This window comes from Sinocyclocheilus grahami, unplaced genomic scaffold (genome assembly GCF_001515645.1).
Source record: "Sinocyclocheilus grahami isolate Dianchi unplaced genomic scaffold, SAMN03320097.WGS_v1.1 scaffold467.1, whole genome shotgun sequence".
In the NCBI taxonomy this organism is placed as follows: Eukaryota; Metazoa; Chordata; class Actinopteri; order Cypriniformes; family Cyprinidae; genus Sinocyclocheilus; species Sinocyclocheilus grahami.
Genome location: NW_015505646.1, coordinates 407,146 through 426,209, shown reverse-complemented (window position 1 = coordinate 426,209; position 19,064 = coordinate 407,146). Strand labels below are relative to the sequence as shown.

The following is a 19,064-nucleotide window of genomic DNA, read 5'->3' as shown; positions in this document are numbered from 1 at the left end:
GCCCCCCTTGTTTGGGAACCACTGGTTTACAGTATTTATCACAAGTACCCGTATTTTGACCAAAAATTAATTACAAATCAAAATATCCTTGCTAAAATAAAGTTGTACTAAAGGTAGGCACGTAACTAATTGTAATTGTACTAACCTAAGGCGTTTCTTCAGCACACACCGGCACCTCGTCCACGACGCTACCAGTGAACTACATTACCCAGAGTTCCAGGGTGTTGACGCGCGGAGGCAGACGTAGAAAGAGATCCTATTGGTCGATGTCGTGCATGCGCGCAGTCGTGTTGTTGTCAGTGGCGGCAAGATGGCGACTCTCGGAGACGCATCAGCCCCGGGGGTTAATGGGTTAATACAACAGTTCACAGCCATAACTGGTAAATATTGACAAATTGCATTTGAGGGAAATTTTGCGAAGGCCCGTAAAACACGGGGTCTTCAGAAATGCTATATGTAGGGAAGAGGGCATCATCATTACTGCCCCCTCTGTCTTGCAAAGGAAAGAGACTAACGAAAGCTTCGGCTAGCTGCTATATGCACTTGCTTAAATATGGATCTACATGCGAAAGGAAAGAAATCCGAACAGAAAGGGGGCGAGCTGATATAGACTAATTTCTAAAGTATACCGATGGTCATGTAAAACTCTCTCAGGCTGAACTTTGGGCATGTGATTGCAACGTTACTTCTGTTATTTCACCATCGCTACATGTGTAACACCTTTGAATTCAAACCAGATTAGTGCTGCAGTAGGATTTTCACTCTACGATTATTCGTCCCACTGCCATATTTAAATGCTACAGGTTGATTGTGTGTGTTTGAATGTTTTCAGCCACCGCGAGTGTGTTTAACAACTTCGGCAAGTGTGTCTGTGGATATGAGCCACAATCCACAACATGGCGGTTTGTGGAGGCTGATTCTCAATCACTTATCCGTTTCTCTGTATGCTTCTCACAACTCACATCTAAGTGACGGATACACACACAACTATAATGTTCTTAAAGCACTCGGACTGTTTAGTTGAACTGTTATTGGAGGTGTACGCAAAAGCTGCTTTTGAGCATCGCGTGACGGAGTGCATCATTTGATAGTTTAGCTTCTGTTGGTCGGAAAATACAAGCCATGTTTCGCAGCTCGCTACTTTTTCGTAAAGGTGAAAGATGCGCTGGTTGTGCGCATGCGCGCTCCGAAGGGGCGGGTGTTAAGAACTGAAACGAGCGAGACATTCCAGCAGCTCGCTCGCTCTGCTTCTGTGCGCCTTCAACGTAATATTTCAGCTGTTTGTTTAAAACTGCACTGTTTTACATTTATAAGACTATAAGGGTTTGAACAAACAAGGCATTTGTATAAGTACTGAACAATGTCATTTCTTAATACAGGCTGCCTCACCAATCTTTACAGTGGTTTACCACAATTATTGTAAAATACCATAATTATACCTTACATTTTTGCTTATTTATGAGTTTTATTTGGCATAACATCATGAGAATTACAACATAGGTCTTTTTCAGGCCTAAAACCCCCAGCTACTACTAAATCCATGTATGCATCATTATGCATGATGTAATATATTGCAGAAAAAAAATCTATATTTGTTTGGACTTGAACTCTCTCACTAGATGGATAAAAAAATACTGAAACAGAAAAGAATAAATAAACAGCTCAAGGTGAAGTTAGCAAAATATGTACAAATAACAAAGTTATTTACAGTTCAAATTAGGCCTGTCGCAATAATAAATATATCGACTTATCGCGCAATATATGTACATGACCGCAATAATTTTTGTGACTCAATATATCGCCCATTATATTTACTTAAAAATGTATGTTACTATGTTTCGTACATTCCACATGCGCCTGTGTCTTTTGCAGCTTCTCGTACATAACAGTGGTGTAGTCATGAGGTGCTAGTTCAAATTTTAAAAAATGCTTCTACAAAAAAAGTTTAATCTGCAGATATGGCCTTGTTTAGGGATCTGTGTCTTTGTGCATACGGACATCTGACTGCTGAGTAGTGATTGTGTTTTTCAGCAATACTGTGCACCCTTAATTTACAGAGAAAAGAAGGTCCGGAAAAATCTCCATACAAGTTCTTTGTGCATTTTTCTTTTTTTCTGCTTGTTACTTTGCACTTTTTGTTAGAAAATGTTTATTTACTATTTATTCAGGTTTTTTAAGGTATCTAATACTTTGATACTTCATTTCCATGATCTAAATATTCTTAAAAATTAAAAATTTGTTGTCATTTGGAAGTGTGTAGGCCTTCTTGCATTATTATGCTGTTGCATTATGATTATATATTCAGTGGCATAAAATGGTCTTTAAAATGACAATAATATCGCTTATCGCAATTATTTCTGGGGCAATATATCGCACAACAAAAAGTTGGTATCGTGACAGGCCTAGTTCAAATATGCCATATTGTAGTGCTGCGATGCTTTTTGGTGAAACAGCACTGTATTTATTTGTGTTTAAAACATATGATTTCGCCATATAATCTAAGAAAATCCTTGTTGTTTAGTGTCTGACACTGTTATTTGAAGATAACTGTAACCGCAGCACCAGTAATGTGTTTCCAGTTACGGATTCACCTCTTGAAGTGCATCTGCTGTCTTTTCTTTTCCCAGTGTGTTTATGTTTCACCTCACATAATAAATGCTGTTAATGGTTTTGCATGTGTATGTTTGTTTGCAGGAGCCACAGAGAGTGTAGGGAAGCATATGTTGGAAGCATGTAACAATAACCTAGAGATGGCCGTCACCATGTTTCTCGATGGAGGCGGCATCGCAGAGGAGCCCAGCACAAGCGCCAGTTCAGCCGGGGCGTCCAGCAGCAGACACCCCCCTGTAGAGTGAGTGTCTTCATATGACACACCAAAGGCTCTTGGTCTCTCTCCCAAGCAGCTATGTTGTTTTTAGTGTTTGAATGCTGTGTTCTTCTCTCTGGCAGAGATGATGTGCGAGCACCCATTCCTCAGAAGCAAGACATTCTGGTGGAGCCAGAGCCCTTGTTTGGAGGTATTACAGTTCCTATTTATACATCTTACATTTGTCTAACCCAGGGGTTCCTAAACCTTTTTTGTCACCCTAACACCTTTTCGTTTATAATTTAGTATCGTGAATCGTATTGCATTGTGAGTTAAGTGAATCATTACATCCCTAATAATAAAAAATCAACACCATCATCATAAAACAATAATAATAGTTATTATTGTTTTAAATAGGATTTAATTCTAATTATAAAACATATATTACTGTTTTTTTTTTTTTTTTTTACTGAAACACAGAAACCATAATTAAAGTTTTCATTTAGCCAAAAACACTGGAAAATTACCAAAAAGTTTTTTAAATAATCAACACTCAAATCAAAACTTCAGTCATATATAAACATATCAGTTGCACTATATGTAGTAGTAAGGAGGTCGAGATGATCGGGTTCATGTGTGCGTCACTCTGAAACACTCGCTCATCAAACTATACAGATGTTTAATTAAATACAAGCATGTGATAATCAAATGCTAAGCTATTTCGTGATTATCGTTCAGCTTTATTTATGTATTTAAATTTTACATTCAGTATAATGAATTATTCGCTTTTTATCAACTCACAAACCCCTCACTATATGCGACACCCTGGTCTAAGCTGTTCTGTTTACATAAACTAATAATATCTTTCTTGCACAGTACCGAAGAGGCGTAGACCAGCACGATCAATCTTTGATGGATTTCGGGATTTTCAGACTGAAACCAGTAAGTATATGTGAGGCATTCTTATAGCACACATGGTCTAGTGCTTCCTCTGAAACCCTGCTGTTGTGATGTGAATCTTTAGTGCGACAGGAGCAGGAGTTGAGAAACGGAAGTGCAGCGGACAAGAAGCTGAGCACTCTAGCCGATCTGTTCCGTCCCCCAATTGAAATCATGCACAAAGGCAGCTTTGAGACGGTAAGCTCTATGACTGCATTAGTAAACCCATTACTATTACCAGTAACGCATCCACTGATTGGCTAATTCATGTGCTTCAGTCGTCTGTGTCATTAAGTACAAACTTTGTCAGCATAATAGTATGTTTTGTTCTTGGCCAAGAACAAGTCAAGCCCTGCAAATCAGGGAGTGTCCAAACACAGATTCAGGCTGTCGTGAGCCTTAAATCAGGAAAGAACAGAAATCAGGCCAGGCGGCATCAGTTTTTAAAGGGGTCATATGATGTTGCTAAAAAGAACATTATTTTGTGTATTTGGTGTAATGAAATGTTTATGCGGTTTAAGGTTAAGGATTATTTTCCACATACTGTACATCATTGTTTCTCCTCTATGCCCCGCCTTTCTGAAACGCATAGATTTTTACAAAGCTCATCGGTCTGAAAAAGCGAGGTGTGCTCTGATTGGCCAGCTATCCTGTGCGTTGTGATTGACCGAATTCCTCAAGTGTGTGACGGAAATGTTACGCCCTTACCATACTGTGATGCCTGCGGCAACCACATGTGATGACCCCGGGCTGGACTCCGCTTCGTCCACGGTGAAAGCTGATCCGGCGATCGACAGCGCGAAGTTGAAGTATTTCCTCAGCGATCAGCACGGATCAGCTCCAGGCATGACGAAGCGATATCGTCCTCTTTTGAAAGGCCAAACAAAGTAGTTTCACTTTCACAATGAAGCACACAGCGCCTTCACGACATGGCGGCGGCGGCAGCAACAATACTACAGCGAGAATAAAAGTTACGCCTTCTTTCTTTGCATGAACATTTGGACGGCGTTATGCAAATCTTCCCAGATAGTGAGGTAGATATGTGGGGGCGTGTTACAACGAGCTGTTTTGGTAGGCGTGGCTGACTCTTAACTTTTATAAAGAATATCTCTTTGGATTTGAGACTTTAGTCTTTGCAACTTTACAGATCTTCTTTATGCACCAAGAGCTTGTAACACACCAAAGAGAAAGGAAAAATTGAAATCGCATCATATGACCCCTTTAAAGGAATGTTCCTGGTTCATCCCTTTTGACAGCATCTGTGACTGATGTGCTGTTAGTTACTACAGAAAATAATTTTAAAGAAATCCCACAGTTCGTAAAAACAACCAAGCCTTCACGACATGGCGGCGGCGGCAGCAACAATACTACAGCGAGAATAAAAGTTACGCCTTCTTTCTTTGCATGAACATTTGGACGGCGTTATGCAAATCTTCCCAGATAGTGAGGTAGATATGTGGGGGCGTGTTACAACGAGCTGTTTTGGTAGGCGTGGCTGACTCTTAACTTTTATAAAGAATATCTCTTTGGATTTGAGACTTTAGTCTTTGCAACTTTACAGATCTTCTTTATGCACCAAGAGCTTGTAACACACCAAAGAGAAAGGAAAAATTGAAATCGTATCATATGACCCCTTTAAAGGAATGTTCCTAGTTCATCCCTTTTGACAGCATCTGTGACTGATGTGCTGTTAGTTACTACAGAAAATAATTTTAAAGAAATCCCACAGTTCGTAAAAACAACCAGAAATCACTTTTACAGAAATGCACTTACAATGAAAAGTCTAGGGGTCAAATGATAGTTAATTTGTGTTCAGGACTGATTAGATCCAGAAGAGATACATAAAAATGAAGGAGAAAAAATGAGTATGGGGACCAAACTTGCGAATGAGCCAAGACTAGCAAAATAAAAATCAATTGTTTGTTTATTTATTTATGTATTTTTTTAAGGGTTTTTAAAAAAAAAATTACCTTTTTAAAAAGTTACACATTTAGTTTTTGGGTCCATTTGGACCTGTGTGTCATTTTTGCATCTAAGTTAGATTTTGTAAAATATATTTAGCCTCTTGCTCATACCTCATACACGCTTTTGGGACTGAATTTTGTTTTTAAACATGAATATGCACGTCAGTTGATGAACCATTGCAGAATGAAAAAGTATTATCTTTTATCTTTTTCGTCTGAAAGTGAAACTTTATTCAAGTAAAATGAATATAGTTTGTTTGAAAATACCAGGTTTCGTTCCAGAGCAATATTGATGTTGTTTTGATGCTGTTTTCTTAGAAAATGAATATGTACGTTTCATAAAAACCTGGACTGTGTTTGAGTAGACTGTTAATGTAAGAGACAAAATAATTTAAGCACTTTAGCAAAAATACAAGCTTGTTTATGCTTTTAATTAGTTTTACATTTGGAATATTCCTGTAAGTCAAGCCATTATTTCCATTATGTGATTTAACACTTTCCCACAATGTGTATTATGTCACCTCAGGCGAAAGACTCCGGTCAGCTTGAGAACAAATGGCTGATGATCAACATTCAGAATGTCCAGGATTTTGCCTGTCAGTGTCTAAACCGAGACGTGTGGAGCAATGACGCTGTGAAAAACATCATCAGAGAACACTTCATATTCTGGCAGGTACATTTACACAGACATAAAAGTCTTCTGTCTCTTTGTCTTCCATGACATTATTTGAATTGTGAATGTGAGCTTTTGAGTTGTTTAGGTAAGCTGTGTTTGCTTGTAGGTGTACCATGACAGTGAGGAAGGGCAGAGGTACATTCAGTTTTACAAGCTTAACAAGTTCCCCTATATTTCTATCTTGGACCCTCGTACAGGTGAGAGAAACAAGGCAGTGTTGAACTGATTTATTAAGTTTTCTGGAAAATAAGTTTGGGTAAATTCATTTCAGATGCCCATGCCAAGTCATACATAAAATGACTCGTGTGCCTTTTCTATAATGAGCATATTTTTTATTAAATAAAATTCATATTTTGGGGGTAAAAATGCCTCAAAAAAAGAATACATTTATAACTATATATATATATATATTTTTTTTTAATTTTTTGTCAATGCAATTCTTTTTTTTTTTTTAAACAGGGCATTTACATTAAATTCATTCATGTCATTAAATGCAATCTTCTTAAAAATGGAAATGAAAAACAAATAAATTTCAACTATATGAAACCAACATAAGTTCAGAGAGTACCTGGCACATGCATTTTGAAATAGATTTTTTATTAAATGTATTGTTTTCAAAGGAGTTAATACTGGTGCTTGTCATTTATGTTCTTATACATTTTATACAACCATATATTAAACTACAATTTCTCAAATCTGGATGAAAATGTTTTTTTTTAAATTGCATTACACTGGTTTTGCTATAGTTCATGTATATTCATGCATAATATATAATTTTTTTTAAATTGATAAAGTAGTAAGACATAAGTAGTAAAGTAGTAAAAACATGGTAGTAATATGATAACATGAAACTTTGAAATGTTTGCATATTGTTTAAAAAAAATTATTATTTCAGCATTTTGTTTTGTTTTTCCCTCTGACATATACAGGACAAAAGATGGTTGAGTGGAACCAGTTAGATGTGTCCTCATTCCTGGATCAGGTCACAGGCTTCCTATCAGAGCATGGGCAGCTGGATGGGCAGTCCAGTCAACCTCCGGCCAAGCGGGCTCGTTCTGTAAGTCTTCCACTTTATGCTCCTGGAGGTTCCTGAAAAAACATTTATGTATTTTTGCTTCACTCTTTTTATCCGTCTATACAGGAGAGTTTGATAGATGCCAGTGAGGACAGTCAGTTAGAGGCCGCTATCCGGGCCTCTCTTCAAGAAACACACTACGAGTCCACCCAGGACAAGGCAGAGTCACGCTCAGATGATGATTCAGATGCCGAGCCTTTTTCTGACAGCGAAGGCCTGATCTCAGTGGATGGCTCAGACAATGAGGCCGGTGGAGGGGAGGATTCTTTAGACGGACACATCTCTGCAGAGGTAGCTCCTCCTATCAGGCCGGACAGCCCAGCCCATCACAGGAAGTCCCCACACAAAGAGCTGTGCCACAGGAAAGAGGAGAGTAAGAAGAACCACCTAGAGCCGGTTGGGCTCGAGCTCAGTCACAGTCAGACAGGACAAGCTGAGTCCCAACAGCGACTGGGAGAAAACCACAGATCCACATCACACCAGCCCTCAGAACCTGCCGGCACCAGCACAGCAGATCCAGACGACAACGGTATACGCCATTTCATACACATGTCAGTTGTCTAAAGGGATAGTTCACCTCAAGATAAAAACGGTCATTATTTGCTCACTGTGACGGGAGGGGCGGGGCCGAGAGCCGTGGGAATGGAGCGAGGCCGTGGAGTAATTGATAATGAGTGACACCTGCACCACTCACCGGTCTCGAGTCTCACGGAGGAGCTCCGGAAGGATAAAAGGAGGAGTGACGACAGTGATAGACGAGAGAGGACCAGGCCTGGAGTTTATTTTGTGTTTTGGTTTTGTTTGTGCGCGACAGTCGTCCGTGAGGGGCTGTCGCGCTATTTTGTGTTTGTTTTTTTGATTAAAGTTTTGTTGAAGGGTTAAAAAAAAAAAAAAAAAAAAAGTAACAAAGTTCGTAAGTCGGGAAGAAGGAGGCGGGAACCGGCGAAATAAACAAACAAACAAACAAACACAAAATAGCGCGACAGCCCCTCACGGACGACTGTCGCGCACAAACAAAACCAAAACACAAAATAAACTCCAGGCCTGGTCATCTCTCGTCTTTCACTGTCGTCACTCCTCCTTCTTATCCTTCCGGTGCTCCTCCGTGAGACTCGAGACCGGTGAGTGGTGCAGGTGTCGCTCATTATCAATTACTCCACGGCCTCGCTCCGTTCCCACGGCTCTCGGCCCCACCCCTCTCGTCACACTCACCCTCAATGATATTTCAAACCTGATAGTTCATAGTGGACTTGTCTGCCGAAGTCCAAAGAAGCACTATAAAAGCTAAGGTATAAAGGTAGTCCATATGAAACAACATCTTTGTGTGAGAAACAGACTGAAATGGAACTATTCTCTGATCTTCCCTCCCAAATAGATGCTAATTTGAGAATCATTGTGTCCAGATGGAGTCAGAAACAAAGCAAACCCATTTGTGAATGAATCATTCTTTTGAGTGCCACAGCCATATCACCCTGCAGCCCAAGACTGGTTGCCCACTGAAGCTAAGTACCTGGATGGGAGACCTCCTGGGAAAACTAGGTTGCTCCTGGAAGAGGTGTTAGTGAGGCCAGCAGGGGGTGCTCACACTGTGGTCTGTATGGGTCCTAATGCCCCGTAAAAATCACCGTCCTTCGGATGAGACGTTAAACCGAGGTCCTGACTCTCTGTGGTCATTAAAAATCCTATGGCACTTCTCGTAAAGAGTAGGGGTGTAACCCCGGTGTCCTGGCCAAATTCCCTCCCTTGTCAATCATAGTCTCCTAATAATCCCCATCCACTAAATTGGCTCTATCTCTCTCTCCTCTCCACCTGTAGCTGGTATGTGGTGAGCGCACTGGCGCCATTGTCCTGTGGCTGCTATCGCATCTTCCAGGTGGATGCTGCACACTGGTGGTGGTTGAGGAGAGACCCCCACATGATTATAAAGCGCTTTGGGTGTACAGCAATGCACAATAAAAGTAGGGATGCACCGAAATGAAAATTCTTGGCCGAAGCCGAACAAAATGAAACACTGGGCTGAAGGCCGAATACCGAACACGGTTTTTCACGTTTTTTTCCCCCCATTTTGCCAATTTTTTCACCATTGCATAAATTAAATGTGCTTTTTACTGTTTTGTCTTGCTTTTCAAAGACAAAAATCATTTACAAAACAACAATTTAAAAATATTTACTTAACACTGAACATTTTTTAGCATTCTAGCAGACATTATACCAATAAAACACAACTTAAAATTAATAAGTTAGTAAAATAATATTTATTGGCCATTTTTTAGACCCCTTCTTGAATCAGGCATGCATTTTTGCCTTCCAAATAAATGCAGCCTTGCTTAGCAGAAGAGACTTCTTTTAAAACAGAAAATTTTATAGATCCTAGTCTGAACACTATGTGTAAATGTTACAATAAATGTTTTAATAGAGCTGTTGTAATTATTATTTTCATTATTATTTTCGTTTCTTATTTTATTTTACAGAGCAACAGTAAAATTACAATAATAACATTTATTAATGTTGATGGAGTTTTTGCTTTTTCTCAACTTTTATTTTGGCAGAAACCCGCAGGAAGACCTCAGTGCTTCTTTTTGTTGACAAATTATTCTCATTACGAATTTGGGAAGACGTTTGTTGCACGTATTGCATTGTCACCTGCCTTGTAAAAATTTATTAAAATGTTATTGAGCAGCTGACGAGTAACACAGTTTCAGTGTAGATTTCCCTCACGCTTTAGACTTTGAACCCTAATGCGTGCAGTGCTGTTTGAACACATGCAATTCCTGCGTGTATTAGAAAACATAACATTCTGCAGTTTATTTAATTGTTTAAGGGCATTTCGCAATTTTAATCATCATACAGTAACCAGCAACAACCACCCTTCCTCTTCTCATCGAAGACATGATGCGATGCAGTACTAAACAGTCTCTCGCTGTCGGTGCTTGTAATGATTTTTGTGTTTTTATCGGACAGCTGTTTCCACACTGACGTCATGTTTGCTGCATTAGCACACGCCTCTATTTGATCGTGTCACGTCATTGTTTGGTACAATTTATTCGGTCTTTTCGCTTATTCCGAATAATTTCGGTTGCCGAACATTCGGTGCATCCCTAAATAAAAGCGCTATATAAATGCCTCATTCATTCATTCATTTATTAATTTTGAGCCAGATTAGAATCTTTGGAAATCCAACGCATTGTTTCAGTGATCCAGTCATAAGGAGTTTGTGTGCTAAAAGCTAGAATGGAAGATTATCAGTTAATAATGACTTAAATTTCAGTCTGTTTCTTCCAGAAATCTATCAGATGGCTTAAGAAGACTTGCATATGGTCAGTTTTGTTTTGTTTTGTTTTGCCATTTTTGGACCCGTCAAATGGAAACGAGCTGATCTTCAAACATTGACCTTTTGTGTTCTACAGAAAAGATAAAACAATATACAGGTTTAGAATGACATGTAGACGAGGTAAATAATTAGTTTTTCTTTTTTTTTGGTGGTTGTCCCTTTAAAGGATTTGAACATTTATACATGTTAATAATATTCAGTTAGAATGAATTAATGTAATAAAATGACTCTGTCCACAGGACCAAAGGCCCGCTTAATGCTGCGATACCCAGATGGCCAGAGAGAACAGATAGCACTGTCTGCTAAAGCTAAACTCATGGTGGGTATGGCGTTTCATGATTTGTGTAGTCCATAGGTGTCACACTTTTTTTGCCATTGCCAACTTTGTCCCTACTGATAATCGCTTAAACTTTTACCATGATAAAAGGTTGACAAGATAAACTTCTGTTTCGTCCTTTTAATAACAAGATTAGTAACCTTTTTTTCAAATAACAAAACGAACAAACAAGAATAATACAGAGCCATTCAAAAAGCAATTACAAAGTGAATACAAAAATCTAAAACATCTAAATACTGTTTGTCAATACTTGCTTGCTTCTCCATGACAAGTGAATGTCAGAAACAAAGCTTTTGTGTATCAGGTTATTGCTGCTTTTCCTCAAGTGCCACCTACTGTCAAAAAGCCGGTACATTTTAACTGGTTGATGGAAAATTAGATAAGAACCTAGAATGCACATTTGTAAAACTCATAACAGTTCGGATAAGTTATCTAGAATTATTCATGGTATTATGAAGTGTTCACAATAACAATACTGTGCTTTAAGGCTGTATCATTTGGGGAAAATGTTTTATTTTGTGTGTGTTTTTCTTTTCTGATAAAAGTTGTTATTTGGAATTTAAAATTCAATTTAAAAATCCAGGTTTGCTGTGCTTTATTGTAGGGCTGCACAATTTAGCTAAAACATAATTATTTATCAATGTCTTATTAAATAAACAATAAAAATCTTTTAAAAATAAGTATTTAAGATAAATAATATAATTGAGTTTTACAGCTGTAAAATTACATTACTAATATTTATCTTAATTTATTTATTTTCAAACATTAAACCATCCAACTTTTATTTTGGGAAAACCACAAGGAGCCATCAAAGCTTCTCTTTTCTTGATAAGCTCTTCTCATAACAGAAGTATGGGAAGATGGTTGGTACATGTTGTGTTACCAAATGCATGTTCAAGTGACCCATACCCAAGCAAATTAAGCCATATCATGATTTTCACTTTATTAATCATGCAGTCCTATAACATATTACCGAAAACCAACATATGTCTAGCCCCTACCAATTCATGAAAACCTTATTTCTGTTATAAAAGGGAAATAGATTGCAGCAGGAGGCAACTAATACAGAAACGTCTCGGTTACGTATGTAACCCTCGTTCCCTGAAGGAGGGAACGGAAACGTCATGTCGGTGACCGGCGAATTGGGATCTCGCTTAGAGAGACCAATCTACTTCGATTGTAAACTAAACGAGCCAATGAACATTGGCATGCGATTATTGCATCCAGCTACCGCTGATCACAGCGTGAGTATAAGTAGGCAGCCAGTGCATCGCATATTCAGATTTTCGCTGAGGAGCCGAGCCGGTGACCCGGCCGCTCAGCGATGGTACAGCAGCGGTGGTGACGGGATATGATTCCATTCCCTCCTTCTGGCTGCCGAGGGGACGGAGGAGCTCGACAGGGTCTACGATATGGACTCTCTGGAGCGGTTTTAGCAAGCCGACCCGAAGCCGGGGCCTCTTAGAGCTTCTACCCATTTGAGGTGGGAACACAGGAGGATACTGGCTCCACTCGAAGGCTATAGAATCTAGCGAACGTGTTTGGGGACGCCCAGCCCGCAGCTCTACAACTCTCTGCCAGTGAGGTGCCCAGGAGGATGCAACGCTTCTAGTAGAGTAAGCTCGCAACCTAAACGGGCAGGGCACACCCTGTGCCTGATAAGCCAGGGTGATGGCATCCACTATGCAGTGGACCATCCTCTGCTTAGAGACTGCATTCCCTTCTGCCGGCCTCCAACAGACAAAGAGCTGGTCTGAGGTCCCGAAGCTTTGCGTCCTGTCTACGTAGCATCTCAATGCTCAGACGGGACAAAGCAAAGCTAGGGCTGGGTCTGCCTCCTCCGGGTCAGTGCTTGCAGGCTCACCACCTGATCCCTGAAGGGAGTAGTGGAAACCTTGGGCACATAGCCGGGCCGGGGCCTCAGGATTACCTGGGAGTCAGCCAGCCCAAACTCTAGGCACGAATCGTCAACCGAAAATGTGTGCAGGTCCCCTGCCCTCTTGATGGAGGCCAATGCAAGCAGGAGCAGAGTTTTCATTGACAGAAGCTTCAGCTCGACTGTCTGCAAAGGCTCAGATGGGCCCTGCTGTAGTGCTCTGAGCACTAGGGACAGGTCCCAAGAGGGTATAGAGGGGGGCCGTGAAGGATTTAGCCTTCTCGCCCCCCCTAAGGAACCTAATGATCAGGTCATGCTTCCCCACCAACTGCCCTTCCACGGGGTCCTGGTTGGCAGCAATCACAGCCACGTAGACTTTAAGGGTGGAGGGAGACAGCCTTCGGTTCAACCCCTGCTGCAGAAAGGACAGCACGATTCTGATCGGACATTTCTGGGGATCTTCTCGGTGAGAAGAACACCATTCGACGAACAAGTTCCACTTCAAGGCATAAGTGTGTCTCATCAGTCGATCCTTCCTCAGAGGAAACTGCCAAGGAGGGGCTGTCACAAGGAGCATCAGTTCCGGGAACCAAGTCCCAGTGGGCCAGTAAGGCGCCACGAGCAGGACCTGCTCCTCTTCCTCCCTGATCGTGCAAGAAGGTTCACTGGGGAAAATGCATACTTGCGAAGGCCCGTGGCCAGCTGTGTGCCAGTGCGTCCGTGCCGAGTGTTCCCTTGGTCAGGGAGTAGAACAACTAGCAGTGAGAGGTTTCTGGAGAGGCAAACAGGTCTACCTGAAACGACTCCAAATCAGCTGGACCGTCTGGGGATGGATTCTCCTCTCTCCCTGGAGCGCAGCTCGTGACAGCTCGTCGGCTACCCAGTTGTGCAGACCAGGAATGTGAATGGCATGAAGCGACCTCAGATGCTTCTGACTCCAGAGGAGGAGGTGGCGGGCGAGTTGCGACATGCGGCGGGAGCGTAGACCACATTGTCGGTTGATGTACGCAACGGTCACAGTGTTGTCCGTACAGACCAATACGTGCTTGCCTCGTAAGCGCCCTTTGAGATGGATCAAGGCCAGGTGTACTGCCAGCAACTCTAGGCAATTAATGTGCCAGTGCAGTTGGGGGCCCGTCCAAAACCCGACACTGCAAGCCCGTCGAACGTGGCCCCCCAGCTGGTGGTAGAGGCATCCGTGTGAACCACAGCATGCCTGAAGACCTGTTCCAGGGGCACTCCTGCCCAGAGAAACGCAAGGTCTGACCACGGGGTGAAGGTTTGATGGCAGGCCGGTGTGACTCGAACCCGGTGAGTGCCGCGTAGCCACGCCCACCTCAGGACTCTGCCATGGAGCCAGTGTTAAAGCGGTCTCATATGAAGCAGCCCCAGCGGCATGACTGCCACTGCAGCTGCTATATGACCTAGGAGCCTCTGAAACTGTTTCAGTGGGACCGCCGTCCTGCCCTTCAACATATTTGGGCAGTTCAACACCGACTGAGCTCCGACTGCATGAGTCGTGCTCGACTGAATCCAACTCCATACCGAGAAAAGAGATCCTCTCCAAGGAGAGTTTGCTCTTTTCCCAGTTGACCTGAAGTCCCAACCGGCTGAGGTGCGAAAGCACCAAGTCCCTGTGTGCACACAACTGATCCTGAGACTGAGATAGTACAAGCCAGTCGTCGAGGTAGTTGAGAATGGGAATGCCCTGTTCTCTCAGGGGAACAAGGGCTGCCACCGCAACTTACGTGAAGTCACGGTGCGACAGGGACAGCCCAGAGGGCAGGACCACATACTGATATGCTTGTCCTTCGGACGCGAACCGCAACAATGGTCTGTGGTGCGGAAGGATCGACACATGAAAGTACGCATCCTTTAGGTCGATCGCTGCAAACCAATCTCGGGGACGGGTGCACCCGAAGATGCGTTCCTGCGTCAACATCTTGAACGGTATCCGGCGAAAGGCCGGTTCAAGACACGCAGGTCCAAGATCGGTTGTAACCCACTGCCTTTCTTGGGTACAATGAAGTAGGGGTTGTAAAAACGCTGTAGCGTGTAAGGTGGAGGCAGCTTCTCCACAGGCCGTATAAGCATCGCCTGACAGACCAGACGAGTACCTACAGACCCGGGAGGGAAGGCACGGTTCGCCCTACCGGGTGGAGGCGGTGTCAGGACACAACTGCATCGCAACCGACTACTCCACCGGGGGGACCCCCATATACCCCCTAGCTGCACCACCGTCGAGAGTGGTGAGGGAGGAGGACTTAGCAGGTCGGTTTCCGGCAGAAAAAGGTGCCATCCACAACCTGGTAAGCCCCTCATGCACCTCCGGGAAGAATGGCACTGGGGCGGGGTGCTGAAAACCAGCGCAGACCACCCCGAAGAACCAATCGTCCAACCTTGAGGGCTCGGGACACGGTGGAGGTCTCCACTCGAGCCCTACCCTCACGGCGACCCGGGAAAGCATAGCCTTTATTTCTCCAGAAAGCTCCGGCTCACCCTCCGATGCAGCGATCGACATCTGGTCATCGGGAGGAGTGCCAATGGATACTGCTGGTACGCTCCTTGTAGAGGGCCCAGTACGTTCCATTGGCAGCTCAACTGGTTGCGGAGTGCAAGAGGAGTGATGGTCCCCGTGTCAGGACACAACTGCATCGCAACCGACTACTCCACCGGGGGGACCCCCATATACCCCCTAGCTGCACCACCGTCGAGAGTGGTGAGGGAGGAGGACTTAGCAGGTCGGTTTCCGGCAGAAAAAGGTGCCATCCACAACCTGGTAAGCCCCTCATGCACCTCCGGGAAGAATGGCACTGGGGCGGGGTGCTGAAAACCAGCGCAGACCACCCCGAAGAACCAATCGTCCAACCTTGAGGGCTCGGGACACGGTGGAGGTCTCCACTCGAGCCCTACCCTCACGGCGACCCGGGAAAGCATAGCCTTTATTTCTCCAGAAAGCTCCGGCTCACCCTCCGATGCAGCGATCGACATCTGGTCATCGGGAGGAGTGCCAATGGATACTGCTGGTACGCTCCTTGTAGAGGGCCCAGTACGTTCCATTGGCAGCTCAACTGGTTGCGGAGTGCAAGAGGAGTGATGGTCCCCCGATGGTTGGTTCCCTGGAGGGTTTGCCATCACTGTTACCCTCAGACCGCCCGGGTAATACGTTGTCTATAGCAAGACCCACATCTTCTTTACAAAGACGTAACGTCAAGTTTGCCATGCAACGTCGTCTTTAAAAAGACGTACCCGTGAATGCATCGGATCGAGCACCCCGCGCCGGGTAACGACCGCATCCAAACCAAAAACGCCCAGGTGATACGTTGTCTATAGCAAGACCCACATCGTCTTTACAAAGACGTAACGTCAAGTTTGCCATGCAACGTCGTCTTTAAAAAGACGTACCCGTGAATGCTCTTTAAGGGAAAAAGCTCTTTTAGCATGCTGAAGCGCACAGGGGAGATGGTTTCTGCAACACAAACAGGGGGTAGTGCAGCCTGATGTGTGCAACCCACTCGACACAGGAAACCACCACTGCTGAAGCGCTGTACCACCAACATGAAGAGCTCTCAAAGAGCGCGCTGAACTCGTTCAGTCTTCTTCTCTCAGTAGAGTAGTCAGGAGTAGAACGATGTGATCACTCTGCTCCGAAGTGAAAAGCTGAATATGTGCAGCACCAGCGGCCTACTTATACTCACGCTGTGATCAGCGGCAGCTGGATTCAATGATCGCATGCCAATGTGCATTGGCTCGTTTAGTTTACACTCAAAGTAGATTGGTCTCTTTAAGTGAGATCCCAGTTCATCGGTCACCGACGTGACGTTGAGAGTGACTGACTGAAAGGGAACACAGTTTCAATCGTGTGTGAATTCTGATGCGGGTTTTGGATGTTTTTTAGTTGAAGTTAGTTATGGTCTAATGTAAAAAAAAATTAGATGTGCCCTTCATTATCTTCTTTATCTGTTCTTATTTTGTAGGCACTGGTGAGACACGTTCAGTCTAAAGGATTCGCCAATGAACGCTTCGAACTCGTCACCAACTTCCCCCGCCGAAGACTCGCTCACTTGGACTATGACGTCACACTGCAGGAAGCAGGACTGTGTCCGCAGGAGACTGTGTTTGTGCAGGAGAGGAATTAGCCCCTCCCCTTGTATAATAATACACCCCCTCCTGTCCTGTCATTTGTGCCCTCGAAAGACTGAATTGACTGTGCCCTGTTTTCCCCTTTTTTTTTTTTTTTTTTTTTATAATAAGTCCCGGATACTCAGAACATTTGGTAGTTCATAGGGACCGTCCGCTGAGCTGCATTTGTCAACGTATTTATTTACAAACAACTCGGCACATCCCATCCTATCTGGTTCTAATTCTTCAAGACAGTACATGCCCATGAGTTATGCTCATGTTGAATGGAAATTAAAAGGGTTTTACAGATGGCCTTGATATAGGGAAAACATTGTGTATCATGTATATGCAAAGTTTCTAAGGATTGAACATCAGTTCCAAAGTGACTACAGTTCCTGTTAAAATCATCTGAGCAGGTTGGGATCCTATTGAACATGGGCTCAGGTGATGAATTTAGGAGAATGTTTATTATTTAGAGGTAAACCCTCACATATCTCCGCTGCAATGTGCAAGGACGGATGAAGTAGAGTGACATTTAGCTATAGTAAGTTTCTATCTCCTTTTTTTATATACTGCATCATTTCCACAAAAACTGATTCGCAAATATAATCATTGAAACAAAAGGGACAGTTGGTCTACTTGAGTATTTCTTCAGTAACTTATTTGATTTCTCCTGTTTGGTGACATGATTTTTATCAAGAATATGCGGTTTTGAGCAGAATCCTCCAGATGGGAGCTTAAACATCTCTTATGCCACAGTAGAAGGATCTGGTTGTCTTTTTATGCATTTAGGGCAACTTTTTATGTTTGTATACAGAATCTTAAGTGATAGCTTAAGCTTAGTAGTGCTCCAATATTATGAACCGTATGAGCACAAGAACGTGGCCACTGGGGCCAGACATATACTCAAAGTAGCAGTACAATTTTTCTCATAGATATCTATATGTAGATCCCACATTAGCAGCTGTTTCAGTGGCTGCTAATAATCTAAGTCATCCGCCATATTTTAATGGTAACACCTAGTTATTCACATGTAAGAATATCTATTTCTGCAATATCTATTTGTTTAGGATCTGATTTTCACGGGATATTTAGTTTATCAGTAGTGCTAAATAATACTGCATGTGATAAATAAAAAAGAGTATTTGTTAAAGCTTATTACTGATCATCAGAGAACCCTACTTTGCTAGTGATGAGCAGCATCTGAAAGTATGCTGAAAAAAATTCCACGGTTTTCACTAAAATATTAAGCAGCACATCTGCTTTCAACATTAATAGCAAATCAGCATATGAGAATAATTTCTGAAGGATCATGACACTAAAGACGGGAGTAATGGCTGATAAAAATTCAGCTTTGCCATCACAGAAATTACATATTCAAATAGAAAACAGTAATTTTAAATGAATAATATTTTATAATCTTGCTGTTTTGCTATTTGCCTTGATATCCCTCTGCTTTTTCCTGCTCTTGTATCATTACAGTAAATGAGATAAAAATTGCCCAGAGAATTTTAAATTTGTGATATCCAGGCCTGCAAGAAACATAAAATATTTAGATATTGAAAAAATATTTGGTCATTGACATTTCTCTAGTGTATATCAATGTAGTTATGTTTGGTTGTAATATATTTCATCAGCTTCAAGTTGCTCTCATGATTGAAGTTTCATTGGCTAAGTCAAGAAGTTAGACTTCGCCTGGAGCAGGAAAACCGCTGAATATTAAATATGATTTACGGGAAGACCCTGAGATGAAACAAAGGAAGAAGGAAACATCAAACAGTTCCAGGTGACAGGATGTTTCAAGGACAAGATATGTTCCCTCTGAAGATCAATGAGACGCCTACTCCAGAAACACAAGAAACAGCTTGGGTTTGAGATCCAGTCCCTCGTGAACATGGTGTAGGATTCTGTCATAACCATATTTATTGCAGGCAGGGA

The 19,064-nt window shown here is 42.6% G+C and overlaps 1 protein-coding gene across 1 annotated transcript; it reads left to right on the top strand.

The window, feature by feature from the left end:
• The first annotated feature begins 273 nt into the window (after positions 1 to 273).
• Positions 274 to 18,054, top strand: LOC107553259 (UBX domain-containing protein 7-like). The gene is made up of 11 exons (XM_016235432.1): positions 274 to 380; positions 2,695 to 2,851; positions 2,950 to 3,017; positions 3,683 to 3,748; positions 3,831 to 3,943; positions 6,236 to 6,382; positions 6,492 to 6,582; positions 7,315 to 7,442; positions 7,527 to 7,989; positions 11,031 to 11,110; positions 16,982 to 18,054. The coding sequence occupies exons 1-11, from the start codon at positions 311 to 313 to the stop codon at positions 17,141 to 17,143; spliced, it is 1,545 nt and encodes a 514-aa protein (XP_016090918.1). The 5' UTR covers positions 274 to 310; the 3' UTR covers positions 17,144 to 18,054.
• The last annotated feature ends 1,010 nt before the right edge of the window (positions 18,055 to 19,064 follow it).

Bases quoted from the DNA above. Each gene is read 5' to 3' on its own strand.
- LOC107553259 (XM_016235432.1), top strand. From the start codon at position 311: ATGGCGACTCTCGGAGACGCATCAGCCCCGGGGGTTAATGGGTTAATA. The intron at 3,018-3,682 runs GTATTACAGTTC...TTTCTTGCACAG, and splicing joins GCCAGAGCCCTTGTTTGGAG to TACCGAAGAGGCGTAGACCA. The intron at 6,583-7,314 runs GTGAGAGAAACA...TGACATATACAG, and splicing joins TATCTTGGACCCTCGTACAG to GACAAAAGATGGTTGAGTGG.